At 42.9% G+C, this 19,812-nt stretch overlaps 1 protein-coding gene across 2 annotated transcripts in view; it reads left to right on the top strand.

The window, feature by feature from the left end:
- Positions 1-19,812, top strand: part of ARFGEF1 (ARF guanine nucleotide exchange factor 1) — a 71,773-nt gene that overhangs the window by 35,267 nt on the left and 16,694 nt on the right. The window contains exons 10-21 of one of the 2 annotated variants that reach the window (XM_028736767.2): positions 5,779-6,013; positions 8,501-8,603; positions 8,740-8,879; positions 8,985-9,093; positions 10,560-10,761; positions 11,668-11,779; positions 12,871-13,076; positions 13,156-13,240; positions 14,398-14,569; positions 15,897-16,048; positions 16,838-16,966; positions 19,538-19,696. In XM_028736767.2, coding sequence (XP_028592600.2) covers positions 5,779-6,013; positions 8,501-8,603; positions 8,740-8,879; positions 8,985-9,093; positions 10,560-10,761; positions 11,668-11,779; positions 12,871-13,076; positions 13,156-13,240; positions 14,398-14,569; positions 15,897-16,048; positions 16,838-16,966; positions 19,538-19,696 — 1,804 coding nt within the window. The remainder of the gene's footprint in view (positions 1-5,778; positions 6,014-8,500; positions 8,604-8,739; positions 8,880-8,984; positions 9,094-10,559; positions 10,762-11,667; positions 11,780-12,870; positions 13,077-13,155; positions 13,241-14,397; positions 14,570-15,896; positions 16,049-16,837; positions 16,967-19,537; positions 19,697-19,812) is intronic. The other variant, XM_028736768.2, reaches the window with a different exon arrangement.

A 19,812-nucleotide genomic window follows, 5' to 3' on the forward strand; every position in this document is an offset into this window, starting at 1 on the left:
GTGTCCAGTTCTGGGCACCACAGTTCAAGAAGGACACTGACAAACTGGAACGTGTCCAGAGGAGGGCAACCAAAATGGTCAAAGGCCTGGAAATGATGCCTTATGAGGAACGGCTAAGGGAGCTGGGCATGTTTAGCCTGGAGAAGAGGAGGTTAAGGGGTGATATGATAGCCATGTTCAAATATATAAAAGGATGTCACATAGAGGAGGGAGAAAGGCTGTTTTCTGCTGCTCCAGAGAAGCGGACACGGAGCAATGGATCCAAACTACAAGAAAGAAGATTCCACCTAAACATTAGGAAGAACTTCCTGACAGTAAGAGCTGTTCGACAGTGGAATTTGCTGCCAAGGAGTGTGGTGGAGTCTCCTTCTTTGGAGGTCTTTAAGCAGAGGCTTGACAACCATATGTCAGGAGTGCTCTGATGGTGTTTCCTGCTTGCCAGGGGGTTGGACTCGATGGCCCTTGTGGTCTCTTCCAACTCTATGATTCTATGATTCTATGATTCTATGAGAGGTAGGGCTCCCATCATGCAGTTCTGCTCCTGCCTTCATCAAGGTCAGCCAGTTACCATTAGCTCCTGGTTTCTTCATTCTTTGCCTTCTTTTACCTACCTTAATACTTTAATAGTATAGATAGCTGAGTTAGTGTTTTTCATTCCTTACCCATGTAAGTTCTCTGGGAGCTTTTTTGGCTGAGGAGTGGGGTACAAATGCTATAAATAAATAAATTACCGTATTTTTCGCACGATTGGATGCACCGGACCATAGGACGCACCTAGTTTTTTGGGGGGGAAATAAAGGAAAAAATTTTCCCCTTTATTTCCCCCCCAAAAGCAGGTCAGGGAAACCGAACCAGGTCGAGGAACAGCGGGATAGTGGCGCTGCGCCTCCCTGCTGTCCCCCAAGCTTGTGGGGCTGGCCGATGTCTGTCTGGCGGGCGGGGAGCTCTGCTTCAGGGCGCCCCACCCGCCAGGCAGCAGGCTGCTATCCGCAGCGTGGGGAGCCCTGTGGGGAACTCCTGCAAGGTTCCCCACTCTGCGGATGTCTGCCTGGCGCGAGGGGCGCTCTGCTTCAGGGCGCCCCACCCGCCAGGCAGCAGGCTGCTATCCGCAGCGTGGGGAGCCTTGTCGGGAACTCCTGCAAGCCTCCCCACTCTGCGGATGTCTGCCTGGCGCGAGGGGCGCTCTGCTTCAGGGCGCCCCATCCGCCAGGCAGCAGGCTGCTATCCGCAGCGTGGGGAGCCTTGTCGGGAACTCCTGCAAGGCTCCCCACTCTGCGGATGTATGCCTGGCGCGAGGGGCGCTCTGCTTCAGGGCGCCCCACCCGCCAGGCAGCAGGCTGCTATCCGCAGCGTGGGGAGCCTTGTCGGGAACTCCTGCAAGCCTCCCCACTCTGCGGATGTCTGCCTGGCGCGAGGGGCGCTCTGCTTCAGGGCGCCCCACCCGCCAGGCAGCAGGCTGCTATCCGCAGCGTGGGGAGCCTTGTCGGGAACTCCTGCAAGCCTCCCCACTCTGCGGATGTCTGCCTGGCGCGAGGGGCGCTCTGCTTCAGGGCGCCCCACCCGCCAGGCAGCAGGCTGCTATCCGCAGCGTGGGGAGCCCTGTGGGGAACTCCTGCAAGGTTCCCCACTCTGCGGATGTCTGCCTGGCGCGAGGGGCGCTCTGCTTCAGGGCGCCCCACCCGCCAGGCAGCAGGCTGCTATCCGCAGCGTGGGGAGCCTTGTCGGGAACTCCTGCAAGCCTCCCCACTCTGCGGATGTCTGCCTGGCGCGAGGGGCGCTCTGCTTCAGGGCGCCCCACCCGCCAGGCAGCAGGCTGCTATCCGCAGCGTGGGGAGCCTTGTCGGGAACTCCTGCAAGCCTCCCCACTCTGCGGATGTCTGCCTGGCGCGAGGGGCGCTCTGCTTCAGGGCGCCCCACCCGCCAGGCAGCAGGCTGCTATCCGCAGCGTGGGGAGCCTTGTCGGGAACTCCTGCAAGGCTCCCCACTCTGCGGATGTATGCCTGGCGCGAGGGGCGCTCTGCTTCAGGGCGCCCCACCCGCCAGGCAGCAGGCTGCTATCCGCAGCGTGGGGAGCCCTGTGGGGAATTCCTGGAAGGCTCCCCATGCTGCGGATGTGTTCCCGAAGCGCCTGGAGCTCTGCTTTCAGGGCGCCTGGCGCTCCGGGAAGCAGGCTGAGCGGAGCGCTAATCCCGAAGCCCCAAACTTCGGGATTAGCGCGGCGCTTCGCTAGCCCTGGGAGAGCCACGCAACGTCGCGGGGCTCTCCCAGGGCTAGCGAGACCTTGCCGGCACCCAGAAGCTTGGGGCACGCTGAGCTCCGCGCGCCCCAAGCTTCGGGATTAGCGCGGCGCTTCGCTAGCCCTGGGAGAGCCACGCAACGTCGCGGGGCTCTCCCAGGGCTAGCGAGACCTTGCCGGCACCCAGAAGCTTGGGGCGCGCTGAGCTCCGCGCGCCCCAAGCTTCGGGATTAGCGCGGCGCTTCGCTAGCCCTGGGAGAGCCACGCAACGTCACGGGGCTCTCCCAGGGCTAGCGAGACCTTGCCGGCACCCAGAAGCTTGGGGCGCGCTGAGCTCCACGCGCCCCAAGCTTCGGGATTAGCGCGGCGCTTCGCTAGCCCTGGGAGAGCCACGCAACGTCGCGGGGCTCTCCCAGGGCTAGCGAGACCTTGCCGGCACCCAGAAGCTTGGGGCGCGCTGAGCTCCGCGCGCCCCAAGCTTCGGGATTAGCGCGGCGCTTCGCTAGCCCTGGGAGAGCCACGCAACGTCGCGGGGCTCTCCCAGGGCTAGTGAGACCTTGCCGGCACCCAGAAGCTTGGGGCGCGCTGTGCTCCGCACGCCCCAAGCTTCTGGATTAGCGCAGCGGTCCGCTAGCCGTGGGAGAGCTGGGTCTCCCACGGCTAGCGGATAGCTTCCTGAAGCCTGGAGAGCGAGAGGGGTCGGTGCGCACCGACCCCTCTCACTCTCCAGGCTTCAGCGAAAGCCTGCATTCGCTCCATAGGACGCACACACATTTTCCCTTGCTTTTTGGGAGGGAAAAAGTGCGTCCTATGGTGCGAAAAATACGGTATAATAAAATAGCCCAGTGTGGTTCCACCCATTTCTATCCTAGTTTCTGGGGACTTGCAGGATGGGAAGTCCATTGCCAGGATGTTTAGATCCAAGGTCAGTGGTCACCAGCAGAAGTGACAATGAACATCAACTGGCTGGAAACTCAGGGCTGCTCATCTGACTCTCCAGCACTTCCCAAGCCATCTTCCCCTTCCTTATCTGAACAGACAACACAGCAGCCAAATGGAATATCAACAAGCAAGGCTCAACTCAACTCTGGGATCTCCAGAAGGAAACTGCTAATGAATTGGGCGGAAGTCAACATTCAGTTTCTCACTTCAGAGCACATCTCAGGCCTCCTACACATCCAAGTGGATTGGCTCAGCAGGAAGCTCAGAAGTTGGATCAGGTGGAGTGGCAGCTGAATTTACAAATATTCCAGCTCATCCAGTATATTTTCAGCCAGTGCCAAGTCTACCTCTTCACCTCAGAAAGAAATAATCAGCTCCCTTGCTACTTCACCAGGTTTCATACTCTGAAAGAAGAAGCCTGGGGTGCTCATCTTGCCCTGGCTTCAGGGACTACTCTATGCATTTCCCCCAACACCTGTTTTGCCACAAGTCCCATGCAAGACCAAGGAAGAAAAGATCAGAGTAATTCTTGTTGCACCATTTTGGCCACCCTGACCTTGGTTTCACAAAATCCTGCATCTGTACATCTTGGCCCCCCCCCCCCCCATTTTTACTACACAGTCAGCTGACTGTGGAATTTGAATGGGAACGTTTTACAAAAAGAAAGTTCTTGTCAGCAATGATAGACATTTTTCTTTATTCCAGAAGACCTGCCGTAATACGCATCTACCAAGCCACCTAGAAGGCTTTCTTCCTGTCATACTCCACCAAGCTTGACATTTCCACCATTCTGGAATTTCTCCAAGAAGGCCTACAAAAAGGTCTGAAAGTTAATACTCTGAAACATCAGGCAGCAGCAATCGCCTCAATTCTTTCAAAGTTACGCTCTACTCTCCTCCCCTCTCCTCTTACTCCTTACTAAAATGCTTCCTCAGAGGTGCTCCACTAATTTGTCCCCCCACTATTGACAGATTCCCTTTATGGAATCTACACAGGGTCCGTCTTGCCCTACAATGCCCCCCTTTGAACTTCTCAGATGAGTTTCTCTCCAAATCCTGTCTCTCAAAGTGGTTTTCCTCATTGCTATTGCCTCTGCCCACAGAGTCTCCAAATTAAACATGCTCTCTATCACTAAACATCTCTGTATTTTCCACTAGAACAGAGTAGTTCTCAGGCCTCATACCTACTTTCTGCCTAAAGTCTCCTCTTGTTTCCACCTTCAACAGGAGATCGTTTTACCAACCTTTTGCCCATCCGTGGTATACGCCAAGGAAAGGGCCTGGCACTCACTAGATGTTTGTAGAGCCCTAAGGTCAATATAGCCAGAACTGAAGCTACACAGACAATCCAAGAGCATATTTGTCTCCATCCATTCCCCACTCCCTGGGGAATAAGGTGTCAACAACCACTCTTTACAGATTCATCAAGGCATGTATAGTGCTAGCATACAAAGCCCAAAAGATCTATGTTCCTCAGCATAGCACAGCCCACTCCACTAGGTCTGCAGCCACCTTGGCCACCTTTCCCTCTCACACTCCTTCAGGAGATTTGCCGCACTGCCACCTGGGCCATGCCTTAGCATTTTACCAGACAATACTGCTTGGAGACATACACCTCACCTGAGGCAGTGTTCGGTCAGAGGGTCCTGCAGCAGGTGCTCCTCCCTAGCTCCTGCAGCTGTAGCCCACCCTGGGGAAGTTAGCTATTGCACATCCCATCCTGCTAACCTGTAACTGGAAATGGAGAAAAGTACAGCTTCACTCACCTGAAATGTAGTTTTCCATTCCCGGTGATAGGTCAGCAGGCCCCACCTTAGGTAGTGGGCTGCATGAGTCTTTTTTCCTTTCTATCATTTCCTTATACCATTCAAGTTGGTTGTAGTTTTTGTTAGGAGGAGGTAGGTTTTCCCTTCCTTATGACTCCTGCTTTCTTGAGCTTGGTGAGTCCTTGAACTGCATGATGGGAGCCCTGGCTCCTGAACAGTTGCTTCCTGCCTTTGATCAGGGGGAGGAGCCACCAACCAATCCTGCTGACCTGGAACTAGGAATGGGAAACTACATTTCAGGTGAGTGCAACTGTAGTATTGGGTTCCCCCCACCCCGCAAAAAAAGTACTGGACACAACTGATATGTAAATCTCCCATGCCATCAAAGGGAACAAAATTTATCCTTATCTTGTGCCTATGATTTAGAAATAAAAAGAGCTCTCCCCTTCTCCCCCTCTCAGTGCACAAAGAGGGGAAAAATATTTAGGAGAGCTGACATGAGTTTTTTTGAGAATTGACATGCTAGCATTTAGAACATTGTAACTGCTCCATAAAGGTCAAGGTCCTGTTCATAGCAATGAAAGTGATTAAACTACTGTTCCTGATTGGTGTATTGTGCCTGGGGTGTATGAAATACACAGTGCGCTCTACTGTAAACACTCACTTTCAGTAAATCATTGTGCAATGGTAGTTGTCTAATACATTAAGTGGTTGGTTTATATTTTATATAACTGCCTAGGATTTTCTAATAATAGCTTAGAGATGTTCTTAGTCGTTTTTATAAAGAGAAATATCTCCCACGAATTGTTCAAATAACTGCAATTATTCCTTCTAGGTCTCATGAATTGCGGTCAAAGATCCTTTCATTGCAGTTGCTGCTGTCTATTCTGCAAAATGCAGGACCTGTTTTCAGGACAAATGAAATGTTTATCAATGCTATTAAGCAGTATCTTTGTGTTGCACTGTCGAAAAACGGAGTCTCGTCTGTTCCAGAAGTGTTTGAACTTTCGCTTTCTATATTCCTCACTCTACTTTCAAATTTTAAGACTCACCTGAAAATGCAAATTGAGGTAAGTTAACATCCAGCAATTTAAGCACCTTACTTGAAGTAATTCAGTATCCCTCTAGGCATCGCATACTGTGCAGTTAAAATACATAAGGTTCATAAAATAACAATTTCGTTTTAGCCTCAAACTAACTTGACTTCGTTAGGTTTAATGATCACCTTGTTTTAAACAAACTCATATAAATTGAACCAAAACTGCCACTTATCAAGAGCACAATTTACTGCAGCATTCAAAGAAAAGAATTGTAGATGTCATCCCTAAGCATTTTTTATTGCTGGCCTGAGTTTACTAACTAATTAACTGTTAGTTGAGCACTTCATTTCCTACTGTATTATTGTCCCCTGCCACTGCTCTCCTTGGTTTTACACATTATCTGTACCAAAATGTTGCTGTTTTTGTTTGTATTTCAGTTGTTTTTTCATGTTGTGTAATGTTTTTCTTATAAATCTTCAGTAAACATCTAGTTGGGGCAGTGGGGTGAGGGGAGAGAATAGAATTGTACCCTCATGCAGATGTTCAGATAGCAAAGTAGGATCATCCATCCCCCACTCCATCTCCACCTGTCAAGTTTGTGGGGCTTCACTTTTAAACCCTTGATGTTGCTAATCCCTTATCAGCATGATCTTTGCAGCCCAGATACTGGAAGCAGGGCCTATATAGTGTGTGTGTGTGTGTGTGTGTGTGTGTGTGTGTGTGTGTGTGTGTGTGAGAAGGCCTCTATGCAAATTTGAAATAGAACACATGTGGGCATGGGAATTGATTTATACTCCATTTTTCTTTTAAAAACGTAGCTAAAGCTGCTTACAATAAAAGAGAAGATAACACAATAAAACAAAGCAATAGAATAATACATCCATTAAAATACTGAACAGCTTTAATTGAAACTGATGCTTCAGTCAAAGCAGCATAAAAGCACTGTCTTAGCTCTCACCTCTAATTAGCACCAAAAGTACCTGAGAAATATAGGGTAAAACTCAATACATCATTTGACTCGAAAAGGTCATTGTAAAGCACCAAATGAATTTTTCATCATACAAATACCTCTTGCCAATTTATGAAGCTCATACCTAAAATGAATGAGTTTCTTCATGGTTCCTGAAATACTAATAGAAAACATACTAAATTAAAATATATGTGTAAATGTAAATATAAGTGATTTGCATATTGAAATGACAGACGCTGTACAGTTTATTACATTCTGCCTCCACCTTTGGAAAAAGGCAGGAAGTTATCGTTTTCCAGTGGTGAAGATGAGAGTTGGTGATGAGGATTTAATCTTGTGTGTGCTCTGCCTTCTGCTGTTCATCTCCTATTTGCTATGTGGCAACAGGGATGGATACTTGTTACAATTGTTTGTGATAAAGTTGCAGGCTGTTTTAATACTAGCCTTGTGTGTTGGTCTTCCCATTTCCTGTAAGACACTGTGTGCATATATAAAATATAGGAAATTTCCATTTAGATGTGTCTCTTTGGTGGAAAGCGGGTACCACTCTTAAGAAACTTTTCTCAAAACTTCTACTCAGCCATGCTGATGAGATTTATTAAAAACAATAACCTGACATGTCATATTCTAACCCATATAGAGGCAAAATACTTAGCTGCTTAGACAAAAGAATCTAAAGAATTGTGAAGTTAGTTCTGTGACTCTCAAAAAGGGCTCTAAGAGTTGTGGGTTGTTTGCCATGACATTGGGTTGAACTGGTCCCCCAAAAAGTTCAAAAACAACAATATGGGCTAGTCATAAGTAGCTCTTTGGCTTCCAGCTATGGGAAAGTGATGAACACATTTTTTTATATAGCTGTATCAACAGGCTTCACACAACTGACTAATGTTTTGGAGGCAGAAGATTCTTAAGTATGTAGCTATTGGATGTATGCCCTAGGTTGGATATTAACTAGCCTGAAAGCTGTTGTCAGATGACAAAAGCATTGTATTCAATGATGTTCCTTTTCCAAATGGAAAAAGGCACTTTAAGAACCAGTTGAGATGTTCTCTCTCATGGTTTATGAATCCAAGAATGAGCATTGAATCCATGCACCATTTCCACGCTACCTACCTCTGCACGCTGCCTTCAGTGCACAGATCCTGGATTTCTTAAACCAGGGCTGTCTGTTTTTTGTTTCTGTTTTGCTTTTTTCAACTTTGCCTAGCAGGACATCCAAATGCAATTTAACGGAGCTGATAGAATAGTAATTGGAGTGAATGCAATTACTGTTAAAATCAGACTTTGTGACCTACAAGAACTCTCTATGAATCATTTCCCTTGAATTAAAATGTTCCTGTACAACACATGGCTACCTATTGTCCTGATGAAGGGAATAACATATTTTTATTAGCATCGGTGCTAAATCTATACAGCAAGATTAAGATATGAATTCTATATATGTTAAGCTTTGCATGGGCCATATGTTGGATTATAACAGTTAATGAATGAAGTACAGGGTTTGGGAAATAAATGTAACTTCTTTCTGTCCATACCATTTTTCCTAGGTTTTCTTCAAAGAGATTTTTTTGTATATCTTAGAAACCTCTACTAGCTCCTTTGATCATAAATGGATGGTTATACAAACACTGACAAGGATATGCGCAGGTATTACTCCATTGGGCATACCTATTTGCTTTTCAAAGGTTTAGGGTCACATGTCTTGCTAGTTTTGAGGGGTTTTGTTGCTATGCCTATATGTTTACCTAGCAAAGCTTTTCAATGTATAATTTTGTTCCTGTTACAGATGCCCAGAGTGTAGTGGACATCTATGTAAACTATGATTGTGATTTGAATGCTGCAAACATATTTGAAAGACTAGTTAATGACCTGTCCAAGATTGCTCAAGGAAGAGGCAGCCAAGAACTTGGAATGACCAACATTCAGGTAAAAACTATGGCATATCTCAGTATGTTTCTAGTAGTAAAAAAAAATTAAATTAACATTGAATATTACCTAAATCTTTTTGCAATTATATACAAATTATTGCAGGAGCTAAGCCTGAGAAAGAAGGGACTTGAATGCTTAGTCTCCATATTGAAGTGCATGGTGGAATGGAGTAAGGATCAGTATGTAAATCCCAACTCTCAAACAACCCTAGGTAAGCTGTTTTGACTTTGACATTCTTATTCCTTAGTGATGTGTTGACCTGAAATGCACTGAAGTTGATTTTCCTGTTTGCTAAGTATGACAACTTGCCCTGCTCAGATATGTAAATTACTGCAGCTACAGGTATGATTGGGCTTTGCATGCATGTGTGAAGTCTGCAAATAATAGAGCGTTGGATGCAGAGAGACACCCGTAGAGGAAATACTGGTGTTGGCACTGTTCTACAAACTGTTACACAAGAGACTTCAAACAACCGCATTCTTACCCAAGCACATATTTTGAGACCTTGGGCAAGAGATCATGCAATACCCTGTAGTGACAGAAGCACACAATTACCTCTCCTCACATTTTGTTAAGTTGGGAAAAGTTCTTCCATTTGCAGTAGTTTTCCCACAGCCACTTGCCAGACGGTTTCCTACATCCTTTACAGTTATGTAAGCTGTTTTTATGTCATCATATAATGTGCTGCAAAGATTCACAATGTCTAGAATTGCAGCATGCTTTGATCTTGTAAAGGGTTGTATCATTCGTTATAATAAATACATCTGTCAGGGTACAGTGGTACCTTGGTTCTCAAACTTAATCCGTTCTGGAAGTCCATTCCAAAACCAAAGCGTTCCAGAACCAAGGTGTGCTTTCCCACAGAAAGTAATGCAAAACGGATTAATCCAGAATTTTAAACAGCAATTTAACATGAATTTTACTATCTAATGAGACCATTGATCCATAAAATGAAAGCAATAATCAATGTACTGTACATAAAACAAATAAGACAGTATTGTAGATGATAAAAAAAAAAATTCCTTACCTGCACTGATGTTAGTCATTGTTTGGATGGGGTTTTTTTATCCATTTCTGCAGTCACACAATCAGTCAGTCAGTAGCTGAACTGGGTTCCACACAGTCACAAAAACAAATTAACCAAAAAAGCCCCAAAAACAAAAACATAAAATAAATAGCAAAAACCAAAGCACCAAACTTAATCCGTTCTGGAGTCCGTTTGACTTCTGAAATGTTTGAAAACCAAGGCGCAGCTTTTGATTGGTGCAGGCGCCCCGGAAACAATAGCTGACAACCGCACCAGACATTTGGCTTCCAAAAAACATTCAAAAACCGGAACACTTACTTCCAGGTTTTAGACGTTAAGAACCAAGGCGTTTGAGAACCAAGGTACCGCTGTATTATTTTAAATCTTTCAACTTTTTGTTATTATTCTTATATAAAATTAATTTTCTTCCAACTTTCAGATCTGATATTCTTGTTTAGGTTCATTTAAAAAAAATATGTTAATGTTATGACTCTCTGTCACATAGAACTAGTGACGTATATCTTACTACATATTATTAATAACTAGACTTTGAATGTGATGATGGACAGTTAACAAATCGGCAACTTCTAAAAATGGTACAAACATCAACTAACTTGTAAAGATCATTTTCCTTTGCTATTCTTGTGCAGGACAAGAAAAACCCACAGAACAAGACAGCTCTGAAATAAAACACCCTGAGACAATTAACCGATATGGCAGCTTAAATTCCTTAGACTCCACAGCTTCATCAGGAATTGGTAGCTATAGCACGCAGATGTCTGGTACTGACAATCCAGAGCAGTTTGAGGTTCTAAAGCAACAGAAGGAAATAATAGAACAAGGAATAGATTTGTAAGTTTATTTGTTTAACCCATAATGTAAATTGTCAGAATGCAGGGGAGTCTCCTGATACCATTTTCTTTCATCTACTACCTTTTACTTCCTTTGTAGAAAGAATATTGTAGCATCTACTTCACTGGAACTGTACTTACAAACTTTGAGGACTACAGACTTACAGGCCAATTATAAACATTAATCAGATTTAAGTCTTAATTGCATTCAGTAAGACTTATTTTCTAGGATGTGCACTTGGGATTTGAGCTTCAGTTTGACTTTGGTTTTCTTTTGGCCTTTTACAGTTACTAAGGTGTTACCCAATTACATCTATGCTGAAAGCTTTGGTAGTTTTTTTCATTCCTTGCTTTCCTGAGCTACTGCTAGAAATGGAGTAGGATGTGAATGCAATTGTTTAAAAAACAAATCTCAAAAACCAGAAATGTGGACAAACTTTAGGTGGAAACAACAGCGATAATAGATATAAAGTCAAGGAGAAGTAGAATAGTAATATTGCCTAGGCATTTAGAAGGAATTTAGAATTTGATCTTATTCTTATGTGTATTAAGAAGTAGTTATGAGGAACTCTGAGGTGGAAATATGACAGCTTGATGTTAAAATATATTATGATCTTTATATCCTTTTCCCTCTCTTGTCAGCTTCTCCACCCCACAAAAAATGCATTCAAATATTTTAACAGTATGGTAAATTGGAACTTCTCCTACTAATCTACTATTGCTTAGGGATGGGTTTCTTACTCTTCAAATTATGGCTCAGATCCAGAAGAAGATTCTCTGGGTTTTGATTTTTAAATGGGTCTTGGGATGATTGTGGTGCCAAGTTGTGAATCCCCCTCAGCACACAGATGTTTTTGCCTTGTATGTGCATTTTCAGTGATTAATGAACATGTGATTTAACATACAGGTTTAATAAGAAACCAAAGAGAGGAATTCAGTACCTGCAAGAGCAAGGTATGCTTGGTACTACTCCTGAAGATATTGCCCAGTTCTTGCATCAAGAAGAAAGATTAGACTCTGTAAGAAAAATGTTATTACTGTCCAATGTATTTCATATGCGATTTGCTTTGTAAATACAATTGCAGTAGTTTGAGCTAGACTCCAACTTATTCCTATCATAACTGTGTAATGGTAAAGAAGTGTTTATAGCTACACCCCAGAGAGTTCATTTAAGCACACCCAAGGGCCTCACATGTCCAGCAGGACTTGTGGCAAAACAAATTGAAGCAGCAGCAGCAGCCCTTATACCACTTTCCCCACTGTGAGCAAGAGACTACATTCTAAGAATAGTCCTACTGGCTGTCTGGAATATGTGTAGCTTGCACATAGCTTAGACCTGATTATGAATTTGTAATAGATGGATAAATAATCCCATTTCAAGCATCTTAAGAGTTTCATCACAAATAAATGGAAGGCTTTCTCATCTGTAGTGTGTTATTTAAAATAACTGCTCCCCCCTTTCTAAATAGCTGGTGGCAGTGGGAAAAAGACTGCCTTTACTGGCTTCAGCAAAGTAAAATTATCCCAGGTTTCCTTGGTGCAGCAGCATAGGATCATCCTTAAAAGGACAAATACAGTACCCATTTTTATTTTTAATTTAAATGTGAATACGCTTCTGAAATCTAGAGCATCTTATAGGTCAAGATGAATGTGAAGATGATCTTCTGGGCATGTATGATCTTGGTTGATTAGAACTTCAAATTTCAGAGCTTGAATGATGCAGAATCTGTTATGGGCCAGAACCTAATTGTCTCAAATGCTATGGGCAACAGTTCATAGAACTGGGGGTTGGGGGGATGCAGTAAACTCCTGGAGGATACCATCCTAATGTGAGGTTGCTCTCTTGCTTACATTGGCAGTCAGCCAGTTTCTTGTCTTTTTTTAAATGGAAGGAAGGTGGTTTTCTTCCCCTGTCAAGCACTTCATTGGCGCTAATAAACTTTCCTGTGCTGTAGTGTGGATTGCAATAATCAGCAACCAACAGAGCAACATATTTTGGGTGTTTATTTTTTTAATATTTAAAAAAATGAAAAATGCAGTATGGCTGGATCACTTTCCATTTGGTTGTATACATGTTGACCTGACCTGGAATTAATTATTTTCATTTTAGACTCAAGTTGGGGAGTTCCTAGGAGACAATGATAAATTTAATAAGGAAGTTATGTATGCATATGTGGACCAGCATGACTTTTCAGCAAAGGATTTTGTTTCTGCTCTGCGCATGTTTTTGGAAGGCTTTCGTCTTCCGGGAGAAGCTCAGAAAATAGATAGATTGATGGAGAAATTTGCTGCTAGATACTTGGAGTGCAACCAAGGGTAAGTTGCTTTCTCTTGCCTTTGTCTAATCTATAGCTGGATAAAGGGGGAAATTGATTATATATATTTTTTGTTTCAGGCAAACCCTCTTTGCTAGTGCTGACACTGCTTATGTCTTGGCTTATTCAATTATCATGTTGACAACTGATCTCCATAGCCCACAGGTACATTACTTAGAACCTATTAATTTATAACTTGAATCTACAAAGTGACTCACTCAGGTTTATTAAACCAGCACCATTTTAAGCTGACTTTACTTCTGATTTAAATAAATCTTATTTTCCTCCTGCATCTTAAGTCTTGACCCTGGAACACCTTCCCAAGAGTTCCAGATGGCTCCCATGTTGATGATTTTTAGGCAGGTGGTAAAAACTTACTTATTTCTTCAGGCTTCTGGCCTGTTTTAAATTCTTGCCTGCTGATTAGATTGGTTTGGGTAGATTGTGGGGTTTGTGCATGCGTCTTTTTAAATGTTCTGTCCATTTTTTGTATTGTGTTACTATGTTGTAAGCCTTTTGAGGGCCGAAAGGCAAGGTACAAATAATTTTATAAAGTCTGCTGTTTTCTGCCACAGTAGGGGCATTTCTGTATATGAATGTGTTACAGTACTTTAGATAAGGAAACCAACATAATGAAACATACTTTTGCTTAGATGTCACCAGCACTATTAATAGAACAGATATATTATTCAAAGGCACCCACAGACAAAAGCTTGGTGAATGCTAGTAGGCAGGCTGTTCAAGTGCACAGTGTGTAGAATATGAACCAAGCCTTTTTCTTCAGAACTGCCCTTGGAGAGATATGGAAGCTGCCATTATCATTCTGATTTTTATAACCCACTTCTATGTCTGTATGAAGTTGATGAAGTTTAAGAGCCAGTGTGGTGCAGTGGTTAAGAGCGGTGGACTCATAATTTGGTGAACTGGGTTCAATTCCCCGCTCCTCCACATGCAGCTGTGGGTGACCTTGGGCCAGTCACACTTCTCTGAAGTCTCTCAGCCCCACTCACCTCACAGAGTGTTTGTTGTGGGGGAAGAAGGGAAAGGAGAATGTTAACCACTTTGAGACTCCTTCGGGTACTGATAAAGCGGGATATCAAATCCAAACTCTTCCTCTTCTTCTTAATCAACAGTAGCAGAGACTGGTGGGTGATGGAGGAGAGAGAGAGATACCTGAGTGTGTGGACTAGATGGGATCCTTCCCTGGGTATTTTTTCTTGAAGGTTCCTCTCTTGGTAGATTCTGTGACTATGTATTCATACATCCTACTGATGTTGCTTTCGTGGCTAATACTAAACTGCTCCCCCCCCCCCAATTTCTAGGTAAAGAATAAAATGACAAAAGAACAATACATTAAGATGAACAGAGGTATCAATGATAGCAAGGATCTCCCTGAAGAATATCTATCTGCCATATATAATGAAATAGCAGGGAAAAAGATCTCAATGAAGGAAACAAAAGAGTTGACGATACCAACAAAAACAAGTAAACAAAGTAAGCCCCCCACAGCATACCAAGCTTCACAGAATAATTGTTGCTTCTCTCTTTCTTGTTGATACTGACAACCAACCTAATAAAACTATCTTGTTATAATGCATCTTTCAAAAAAATAATAATCAGTGAGCAAGTACATGTACACATCTCATTACTCTTCTGCATTCTCTGTCTTTATATAGAGATATAAAACTGTGTGTGCAAATAAATGGCAACAGCAAAATTGCACTAAATTGCAGTATAGGAGGGAAGTTAAAATAAATGCATTTTCATATTTCATATATATATGTAGCTTTCTGTTGAGACCAGCATATGTATTGTGTGTTTTTTATTACAACCATGATTTTCTTGGAACTGAACCTGTTCTTGTCTAAATTTCTAGTTGTACAGGCATGTTTCAAATGGTTGGCCTTTCTTCCTCTCCTGCAATTGATAACACTCATGAAATCTGTAATAGTTCTTGTTGCAACCATTAACTGTTCAAATTTCAGCTCTGAATATCAACATATTATATATTGGAGTCAATATTTTCTAGGGAGTAGGCAGAGTTCTGCTAGGGTGTAGCAAATTACCACCCCCTTTTTCCTTTAAAACCAGTCCTTTTCCAGTTTTATTTGTATTCTTAAGAAAATCTATGTGTGTGGCTAAATCATGGATGATAAATCACTTGCGATAATGAGTGGGGAACCTGGACCAATGCTTCCATCACCCCTGGCCATTGCCCATGCTTGTTGGGGCTTATGATGTGCAGTCCAGCAACATCTGGAGAGCCATGGGCTCCTAATACCTTCTTTGGATTATTTCAATGGAGTGAAATTTCCTCTACTCCTTTAGCATATCGCCACTTCCCCAATTTGAAAACTGAAAACATCTTGTTTAAAAGCTAAAAACACAGAGATTTGGAAATTGACACACTCTTGTTTTTGTTATGCAAGAGTTTTGCCAGTGGGTTTCCAGTAAATAATTATGTATATGTGCATTGTATTAATGGCTAGATTTCACAAGCCTATCAGCAAAGGACAGCAATTCCTACAGTGCGGGTAGAATATATGACTGCATGGTTATTTAAAAACTAACCAAGTTAGAATGTAGGAAGGAAGACAAACATAAAACAATTTTTTATAGGATGGATACCATTTATTTATTGAATGTTGGCAGAGCACGTCCATAGGCACAAAACATTTATTTCTTTGATTAAAAGCGTATCAACATGATTGTTACAAGTTGTGCATATATTGCTGGCATTATAAGTATGTTTTTCTTTGTATATTTGTTTTGTCTTGGTTTAGATTTTGTATAGAATAAAATGTTTTTAAAATGCTTCCAGATGTAGCTAGTGAAAAGCAGAGGCGACTTCTTTATAACTTAGAAATGGAGCAGATGGCTAAAACAGCTAAAGCTCTGATGGAGGCAGTGAGCCATGTTCAAGCTCCTTTCACAAGCGCAACACACTTGGAACATGTAAGACCAATGTTCAAGGTAAGTCTTATAAATATTCCTCTTTTGCACTATGACTACATGTTTCCTCTAAATAGGTGAATATTTTACATTTTAAAACACTATTGAAAGCAGTTCTTTGCTTTCTAAGAACATAAATTTCACTATCACCAGTGTCAATTACTAGCTACCTAAATGCATAATAAATAGCTTAACAAGCAATCTTATGCGCAAGGAGCTGGTAGAGAGCAGGGCAGCACAAATGAGGGCAGCGTAAAGTCACAGCAGATCTTGGGCCTGTTCAGAAGCCCAAGGGGGGAGGAATTTACAGAGTGGCAACACAAAATACAGAGAGCTGGCACGCTTGGTGTCACCGTAGCAACCAAGGCCAACTGTTGACATACACAGCAGACAGTTCCCAAACTCCCTGTCCAGAACAGACGCACTGTGAAGCCATGCAGAGAGAGCCCATGGATAACAACGAGAATACCCCTGCTTTGGAATGTAAACATGGAAGTAGGGGCAGGGCAATTTGGTGACTCTAGCAATATGGCAGCCATAAATGCAGTGTACCCTGGCCATGCCCATCATATGCCATACCAGGCACACAGTAACAGTGTGACCAGGTAAATAAACCTGTATGGAAAACACCAGCATCCCTAAGCTTTATTTATTATAGATTTAAAACTAAATAAATGAAAAGTCAACAGGTGAATCAAGTTTGTCTGCATTATAGCTTTATAATGCTGTTCACATTTATCTGAACTACATAGTAATTAAAGTGTGTGCTGCTGTTTGAACAATTTATTTGTTTGTTTGTTTTTATTCTAGTTGGCATGGACACCATTCTTGGCTGCATTCAGTGTAGGTTTGCAGGACTGTGATGACACAGAAGTTGCCTCTCTTTGCCTAGAAGGCATACGATGTGCAATCAGAATAGCATGCATTTTTAACATCCAGGTAATACTGAATTCTAAGGTTCACCAATACCAAGGTTCTAAGTATTGTAAATATTTGTGATTATATAGTAGCATTGTGCCATAAAATACATGGTGTGGTTTTCCAACAGTATAATGTTATATCTTACTCTGGTTTTAGCTTATTGGTGATTTTTTTGTGGAATGTTTTAATAACAGTTTGTACTTACAATTATATTGTTTTATTCTTTTTGTAAACTGCTTTGAGCTTTTTTGACAATTAAGTAGTATATAATCGTTAAACAAGTAAAAGTCACTTTAAAAAATGGAAATAATTATAGATTTCAAATGTCAATGTGATTAATATATACATGAGATTGCAAAGTGGATATAAGGTTATCTTTGGGCACCTTGCCAGCACCTTGTTTACTAAGAGAGAAAAGACATTCTCATACACAATACAGTGGTACCTCGGGTTAGATACACTTCAGGTTACATACTGTGATGGGATGATGAGCTGCTTGTGCGTAAAATCCTAGTCCCTCAGAGTTTGGTCGAATCCGCAAACCTCTGCCTACGACGGAGCCCCTCAAGCATGGCTCCGTCAGTCGCTAGCAGAATCCGAAAGTGGGCGCTTACGGAACCTCTTCCAGCATAAAAGCTCCTTAACGGAAACACGTCTTCTGGACTCTCGGCGCGACACTTTCCGGCGAGGAGTGGGTGTCCCTATAGGAGGTCTTGAAACCTCCCCACTGTTTTCGCTAGAAGTGTCTCTGAGCCATCCCTCCGACTCACTTTCCCCTGGAGCCCCTCCTCTCCCCCTGCTGGTTCCCTCTTCAGCTGCTAAGTCTGTCTCAACCTCAGTGAGCCCTTCCACCTCCTGTCCTTCCGATGGCAGTTCCCTGACACATACGCTTCAGGTTACAGACTCCACCAACCCAGAAATATTACCTCAGGTTAAGAACTTTGCTTCAGGATGAGAACAGAAATCGTGCAGCGGCGGTGCGGCAGCAGCAGAAGGCCCCATTAGCTAAAGTGGTACCTCAGGTTAAGAACAGTTTCAGGTTAAGAACAGACCCCCAGAACGAATTAAGTTCTTAATCCGAGGTACCACTGTATAGGCAGAAAGTAGTGGTTTCCATGAGTTTCATCATGAGTAATTCCAGTTCTTTTATTATTTTGGTATAGGAAAAGCTTCCTTAGTAAAATATGTTGCTGTATCTTTTAGTACACCAACTACTAGGAATTCCAAACCTGTTCACTTTGGGGGAGCAATCACTACTGATTAAGCTTCAGCATTACCTGCATTATGTTGATGTATCTTGAAAACTGCTGAGTGTAGATCTCAGATCTATTTCTTCTGTATTTTGTTGTGTTGAGTGAGTTCATACCATAGTAGGCAAGTGTTAGGATTCCTGATTATCTCATTGAGGTCATAACCTTTTGGGTTTTAATTTTGTTCATGTATGGAACAATTGTTTATTTTTATTATATGGATAGATATAGATATACTGCCTGTTAAGAAAACGTCTCAATAAAACCCATTAAAATGCAATAATAAGATAAATCCAGCAGCACTGAATCAGTAAAAAAATTAACTAAAAATGTTATGACAAATGGCTGGCATCAGATTATAGCTGTCCAAAATGGTAGCTGTTTTCATATGATCTTTGAATAACTTGAGGAAAGTAGGTGACTCTCATAATTCAGTTTGCACACTCCTCTAGGAATGATGCACCGACACATAAAGAGAAAAAAGCCTACTTCCTATATAAAGTCTGGTTCACAACTTTTGTAGTATTTGGGTTTGAGTACCGTAAGGAAAGGGTTGCGCTGTGGGTTAAACCACAGAGCCTAGGACTTGCCAATCAGAAAGGAGGCGGTTCGAATCCCCGCGATGGGGTGAGCTCTCGTTGCTCGGTCCCTGCTCCTGTCAACCTAGCAGTTCAAAAGCATGTCAAAGTCAAGTACAGTGGTGCCTCGCAAGACGAAATTAATCCGTTCCGCGAGTCTCTTCGTCTTGCGGTTTTTTCGTCTTGCGAAGCACAGCTATTAGCGGCTTAGCGGCTATTAGCGGCTTAGCGGCTTTAAGAAAAAGGAAACAAACTCGCAAGAACTCGCAAGACGTTTCGTCTTGCGAAGCAAGCCCATAGGGAAATTCGTCTTGCGGAACGACTCAAAAAACGGAAAACCCTTTCGTCTAGCGAGTATTTCGTCTTGCGAGGCATTCGTCTTGCGGGGCACCACTGTAAATAAATAGGTACCGCTCCGGCGGGAAGGTAAACGGTGTTTCTGTGCGCTGCTCTGGTTTGCCAGAAGCGGCTTAGTCATGCTGGCCACATGACCCGGAAGCTGTACGCCAGCTCCCTCGGCCAGCAAGGCAACCCCAGAGTCGGCCACGACTGGACCTAATGGTCAGGGGTCCCTTTACCTTTACCGTAAGGAAGCAGCCAGAGTCTCCTGTGTTTCCCCTCCCTCCATTACATTGGCTTCAATATTGACATCTTGCATCTCTATTAATACAATACTATGGTGTAGTAACTGCTATGATATCTAGCAGTAGATGAACTAGGTAAATTTTGATGAATTAAAACACTCATTTTTCTTCCTATAGCTTGAAAGGGATGCTTATGTCCAAGCACTAGCAAGATTTACTTTACTTACGGTGAATTCTGGTATTACTGAAATGAAACAGAAGAACATTGATACAATAAAAACACTCATTACAGTGGCTCATACTGACGGAAATTACTTGGGAACTTCTTGGCATGAGGTAGATTATATTTTTAATTGCTATATAATAACTGAATGTGTAGAATATACATTCTCTGTGTATATATTTGCATGATGCATAGATAACTTTTTCATATACTAAAACCATATTGTCAA

This window comes from Podarcis muralis, chromosome 8 (genome assembly GCF_964188315.1).
Source record: "Podarcis muralis chromosome 8, rPodMur119.hap1.1, whole genome shotgun sequence".
Taxonomy (NCBI): Eukaryota; Metazoa; Chordata; class Lepidosauria; order Squamata; family Lacertidae; genus Podarcis; species Podarcis muralis.